The 6,603-nt window shown below is 53.6% G+C and overlaps 1 protein-coding gene across 1 annotated transcript in view; it reads right to left on the bottom strand.

Moving 5' to 3' along the window:
- Positions 1 to 217: 217 nt before the first annotated feature.
- Positions 218 to 6,603, bottom strand: part of NTN5 (netrin 5) — a 7,655-nt gene continuing 1,269 nt past the window's right edge. Inside the window, exons 2-6 of the mRNA XM_034790095.1 lie at positions 6,173 to 6,361; positions 5,876 to 6,025; positions 4,790 to 4,873; positions 3,457 to 3,537; positions 218 to 956 (exon numbers count right to left, since the gene is read on the bottom strand). Of these exons, the coding sequence (XP_034645986.1) occupies positions 628 to 956; positions 3,457 to 3,537; positions 4,790 to 4,873; positions 5,876 to 6,025; positions 6,173 to 6,361 (833 nt within the window). The 3' untranslated portion in view covers positions 218 to 627. The remainder of the gene's footprint in view (positions 957 to 3,456; positions 3,538 to 4,789; positions 4,874 to 5,875; positions 6,026 to 6,172; positions 6,362 to 6,603) is intronic.

Below are 6,603 nucleotides of genomic sequence, written 5' to 3'. Positions count from 1 at the left end.
CCCCCCCCCCCCCCCCCGCATCCTCCCACTGCTGACAGGGGCAGCTGGGAACCTGCATATCAAAGGCCCCGGGCCCCATTCCCCACCCCCCTTAGCCAGCCAGTCCCTGCCCTGGGGCCAGATGGGAGCTGGTGCCCCCTAGAGGGGAGAGGCCCCGGGCCCCATTCCCTGTCCCCCCGCCCCACACTGCTCCCTTCCCAATAAACAGACTCTCCGGTGAGTAAAATAATTTCTTGTTTTATTCCATTTATCTTTTTTACAAGTGCAAGAGCAGAGCAGGCCGTAGGTCAAAGGTCATCTTTGGTATTTCCTCCCCTTCCCCCCCAACCTGATTACAAAAATGTGGGGTGAGGGGGCAGCGGGAAGCTGGGTGGGGATGGGCTCCCCTGCAGGGCTGGATGAGGGGAGGTAGGATTGGGCCCTGCGTGGGGGGTAGGGTGTGAATATGGGGGCGTCTAGGGGATGGAGGAGGGGTTATGGGCCCAGTTTCAGGGGCCAATGGGGGATCTCAGCCCCTGCAGAAGCACCGCCAGGTGTTACAGACCCTGCCCCGGGTCTTGGGGTGCCTAGCGCGCCCCCTCCCCCGGCCTTGGGGTCCCCGGCATTTCCATCCCGCCTCCTTGGGTTTCAGGGGCTCCGGCAGTTGCCCCGCCGGTTCTGCTGCTGGAAGCGACGGAGCTTGTGGGCCCAGACATCGCGCCAGGGCAGCGCCAGGCTGTTCCTGTCCAGCACCAGGCGCGCCGGGTCGGGCGACTCCGCGTCGTTCCCGATCACCAGGTAGGCCTTGCCAACCTGGAGGCGCAGGCAGCCGCAGGCCAGGTCCTGCCGGGGCACCCAGAGCGGTTGCTCGCCCCGACGGATGGGCACCTGGCGCTGCCGATAGACCGCCAGCACTGAGGTCGTGAAGTGCCACCACTCGCCCGACTCCACCATGGACAGCAGTTGGGCATGCAGCACTGCAGGGGGAGGTCAGAGGTCAGGAAGAGGCAGGATAGTCCCCTATCCCCAACATTAGCCAGTGATGCCAGTCCCCAATGATGGCCAGTAATGGCCATCAGCCAATGATACACAACGATGCTCAACATTAGCCAATGATCACCAATCCCCACTGATATTCAACAATACCCATTAGTGAATGATACCAATACCCAAGATATTCAACAATACCCATTAGTGAATGATACCAATACCCAACAATACTCAATGATATTCAAGAATACACATTAGTCAATACCAATCCTCACCATTCCCCAATGATACTCAACGATGTCAACATTAGTCAATTATAGCAATACCCAACAATATACAATGATACTCAACATTAGCCAATGATACCAAACCTCACCATTACCCAGTGATACTCAATGATAATTGACATTAGCCAATGATACCAACACCCAGCAATACTCAATGTTATTCAACAATACTCAGCCAATCCCCAATCCCCAATAATACTCAACGATACTCAGCAATATTCACCGTTAGCCAATGATACCTACACCCAACCATACTCAGTGATATTCAGCGTTAGACCATACCAATACCTAATGATATGCAATGACACTCAACAATAGACAATGATACCAGTACCCTACAATACTTAATGATACCCACCAATACGGAATGATACCCAACATTAGCCATTGATGCTGATACCAATATCCACCAATACCCAATGATGCCCAACAGTGCCCACCAATATCCAATGAGACCCAATATGCAACATTATCCATTGATGTCAAACATTCCCCAATGATACCAACACTCACCCATATTCAATTAAACTTATCAACACCCAACATTACCAAATAATGCCAATGTCCATCAATACCCATTGATGCTCACCAATACTTAGCGATACCCATCAAAACTCAGTGATCCCAACAGTGCCTACCAATAACCAATGATACTCACCAATACCCAACGTTACTCCTCGATGACCAATAGTGCACTCCAGTACCCAGTGAAACTTACCCACCAATACATAGTAGTGCCCATCATGCCCAGTGCTCACCAATGCCCACCAATACTGAAGATGCCTCGTGATACTGAAGAGTGCTTACCAATATCCAGTGATACCCACCAATATCCAACTCTGCCAGCAATACCCACTGATACCCAACAATATCCAGTGACAACCAGCAATATCCACTGACAACAATACCCAGTGATACCCAACAATAGCCACTGAACCCCAATATCCAGTGATACCCTACAATAGCCATTGAACCACAATATCCAGTTATATCCAGTGATACCCAGCAATATGCACTGAAACCAACAATACCCAGTGATATCGATTGATACGCATTGAAACCCAACAATACCATGATAACTAGTGATACCCAACAATACTCATTGATACCCAAACAATATGCAGTGCTAGCCGGTGATATCTCCTGATACCCGACAACACCCAGTGATGTCCACAGATACCAATTGATGCTGATTAATACCCAGTGACATATGCCATAAAACCCTCGAGTGGCTCCAACTCCTACCCAGGGACAGCAATCAGACCCTGCCATGCCTGGCAATTCTAACCACCCCAAAGAGAGCCCCACTCTCCCAGGAATGGTGCCTGACCATGCCCAGTGGCTTGGCCACCCGGACTTGCCAAGGTATTACGGCTCTAGCACTCAGGGCCTGCTCCTGAGAGAGCCAGTGAGGAAGGGTGGTGGAGGAGGGGGGATGGACACAGAGGTGGTTGTGGGGGGATGGACACACAGGTGGGGGGTGGAAGCAGAGTGGGGCATGCTGGGCTCTCACTGTCCTTTGTGCAGAGCGTGTGTGATCCGTCGCCCTTTGGCTGCTCACAGGAGCCGGGGTCAGGGGCAGTGGGCGGCTCATCTGGATAATCCTCTCCTAATCCCTGGAAGAAAAACCCCGTAGACACCTAATGCCCTTTGTGCCTTGAGCCCCGGCCTCCGGCTCAGGGTAACCCCGCAGTGTGGGAGAATTCTCTGCCGGCCAATTGTCACAGTGAGGGCAGGGACCAGATCCTGAACAGAGCATTGCTGGGGAATAAATCATATCTATCCATCTCCGGACACATCTATCTACCTGTCCTCATCCACCCCCTCTATCTATCTATCTATCTATCTATCCATCTATCTATCCCCACACAGCCCCTCTATCTATCCATCCCCCTTCATCCCCTATCTATCTATCCCCATCCATCTATCTATCTATCTATCTATCCATCCCCATCCACCCCCTCTATCTATCTATCTATCCATCCCCATCCATCTATCTATCCATCCATCCATCCCCATGGCACATCTTTCTTTCTTACCAATAATATAACATTTCCCAGCTTCAGGATGGACATGTATGGAGAGAGAGAGAGACACAGAGAGAGACAGATAGGTGGATGGGATAGACAGGTGAATAGATAGAGGGGGTGGATGGAGATAGATAGATAGATAGATGATAATGATGTCAGGTCAATGTTACCGTAATCCTTCTTGCAGTATTTTCGCAGGTTCATGTGGACGCGGCCGTGGGAGGGGCTGCAGTGAGTCTGGCATTCGGTGCCTGGGGGAAGAGCACAGATGGGGGCACATGGGTACAGTGGGGTTAGCCCATCCCCGGTTCCTCACCCCATCCTGCTTCTCACGAAGCAGGATCCATCCCAAATCATGCCTTTGACCCCGCCCCCCAACTGCTGCTCCAGGCCTGGAGGCGGGACCTCCAGCTCCAGACCTATGATATCACTTCCCTAATTAGCATGCCTACTTCCTTGGAGGCAGGATTTCCTGCAGTGCTGAAACTCCATGGTACAGCTGTTAAGAAGCTATCACATCACTTCCTGAATTTACATGTGTCAAACCCGCCGGAGGCGGGACCTATAGAATAGCTCCAGAGCTATGATGTCATTTCCCGAAATAACGTCCCCCCCCCCCCCCCCCCCGAGGCGGCACTTCTTGGAATGCCATAATACTGCACAGTTCTGGAGCTATGATGTCACTTCCTGAACTAGCATGCCTCCCTCCTTGGAGGTGGGACTTCCTAGAGTGCCAGGTAGAGGACATAATTCTGCGGTTATGATGTCACTTCCTGAATTTGTGTTCACCATCCACCTTTTAGAAGGGATTCTCTGGAATGTCTTACCCTACAGCACAGCTCCAGAGCTACGATGTCACTTCCTCAATAAGCATTTCCCCCACTTTGGAGGCGGGCCTGCCTGGATTGTCCTACACTGTGTCACAGTTCCAGGGCTATGAATTACATTTTCCACTTCCTGGAGTACCATATATCATGGGGCACTAGCTATGACAGACATCACTTCCTGCCCACAGCCCCTGGAACCTTGAAACTCCATTGGGGGAGGGTCTTCTTTATAGGTACCCCAACAAATGTATTCAGCCATACCCCCCTCTTAATATTCCCCTCCTCTTCCTATTGTCCTCCTCCTCCCATTCCCTTCTTCTGACCTCTCCTGCCTGCCCCGCTTCCATCCCCATCTGCTAAATGCCCACCTTCCTTGGCACCCCCCCCAAATTCCCCTCCACCAGAGCCGGCATATTTGGCTGGTTCATGCCATGAACCCACAGGCTCCACGACCCACACTGCATTGCAGCTCGGCCTCCACTGAGTCTTACCAGCAAGATTTGAACCCTCCCCCCAAAGCCATGTTAGTTGCGTTAAAGGAGCAGCTTTCCCTAGCTGGCAGCAGTAGTAGGCAGACATCCTCCCTACAGAGCCTTGCACCGGGCGGAAGGACAGTTGTGGGGGTGACTGCTCCATCCTGAGGCTGGGAAATGGGAGTGGGTGGACGACACCCAACCTTTGATCCCCCTCATCCTGCCCCAGGCACCTGTGTTCCACTCCAGGGGGTAGGCAGCCGTGGTGGTCATCACCTCTTGAATGCCTGGGAGAGGGGGATGGAGGGAAGGAGGGAGGGAGAAAGAGAGAGACGTGTGGAGTCAATAAGTGTGATCCTGCCACCCCCTCCCCATCTCATGCGTGTAGAGAGCAAGGTTCACTCATGCAACATGCAAGAGAGGCTGCCACTAAGTGTGTTCCAGGCATGATCCTTGCCCGTTTGCCAGGACAGGTTGAAGTCATGAGCTATGATGTCACTTCTTGAATTAGTGTTTTCACTTCCTGGATGGATGACTCACTTCTAGAGTTATGATGTCACTTCCTGAATGACACACACTCTCTCTCTCCTTCCACCACCGGAGGTGGAACATCCTGGAGTGCCACATGCCAGGCGACAGTGCCAAATCCATGATGTCACTTCCTGAATGAACAATGCCCGCCCCCCCAGGCCCAGTTAGAGGTGGGCCTTCCTGGAGTGCATCACACCACATACCACACCTCTGGGGAGCTATGAGGTCACTTCTCTAACGAGCTCCTCCCCTACAGGCGGGACTTCCTGAAGTGTCCTAAACCAGAGGTCAGGTCCAGAGATATGACCTCACTTCCTGAATTAGCATCTATTTTATCCCCCTCCCCCTGCAAAACTCCCAGGAGGTGGGGCTTTCTGGGCAGGATCTGATTGGTGGATTAATTGGTGGGCGGGGCTTCTATGTTACATGTGGTTATCTTATTAAACAGAATATAGGGACCCTACCTCTTTCCAGTATTGAATAGAAAAGAAAGGCTCTGCAGTTACCACATTCAATAGAATACACAGGCCCAGCCTGGCTACCGTATTAAGCAGAATATATGGGCCCAGCCTGGTTACCAAACTGAATGGAATACATGGGCCCAATTTGGTTACCGTATTGAGCAGAATAGATGGGCCTTTCCTGCTTACCATATTGAACAGAATATATGGGCCCAGCCTGGTTACCATATTGAGCAGCCTACATGAGCTCTGTCTAGGGGATTCTACCCAGCCAGTATGTATAAGGGGCAGACTTACGGATGCAGGGGATGTGGGCCGTGCGGCTCTGCTGAAAGCCCTGGGCGCAGCGGTTGCAGGTGAGCCCGGTCACGCCCATCTTGCACTGGCACTGCCCCGTGGTCTGGTTGCACATGGTGCTGACAGCGCCGATGGGGTGGCACTGGCAGGCTGGGAAGGAAACATGCAGGGTTAACGTCTAGCCCAGCAGCAGGCCTCACAAGGGGTGGGGAGGTGCTGCGAGCTTCCCCTCAGTAGTGCCCAGATGGGGATGCCAGAGTTGTGAGCTTCCCTGCAGCAGTGCCTTGTGTTGCTCACCCTTGCAGGCCCTGCGGCTAGTGATGGGCCGGGCCAGGTCACGTTTGAAACCCGGCTGGCAGTAGTGGCAGTGCCGCCCAGCCGTGTGGTGCCGGCAGTTCAGGCAGACGCCCCCGCTCTTGCGCCCCGACAGCTTGTAGAGCTCCATGTTAAAGCGGCACCGGTGCGAGTGGCGGTTGCATTCGCAGGCTGCGGAGACAGAGTGGGGCAGAGGTGGCGGAGTCGTCGTTCCAGTGACGCCCATAGGGGGTGCCTCAAACACCGGCAAACCCAGCGCATCCTTTCCGCAGGTGCCGGTGCCCCTCAATCCTGACCCGCAGCCCCCTCCCCCCGCACGGTTCTCCCAGCCCTGGGCCCCTCAATCCCGACCCGCACCCCCCCCGCACGGTTCTCCCAGCCCTGGGCCCCTCAATCCCGACCCGCACCCCCCC

Source organism: Trachemys scripta, chromosome 14, assembly GCF_013100865.1.
Source record: "Trachemys scripta elegans isolate TJP31775 chromosome 14, CAS_Tse_1.0, whole genome shotgun sequence".
NCBI lineage: Eukaryota > Metazoa > Chordata > Testudines > Emydidae > Trachemys > Trachemys scripta.
This window is presented reverse-complemented; position numbering and strand designations above follow the sequence as displayed.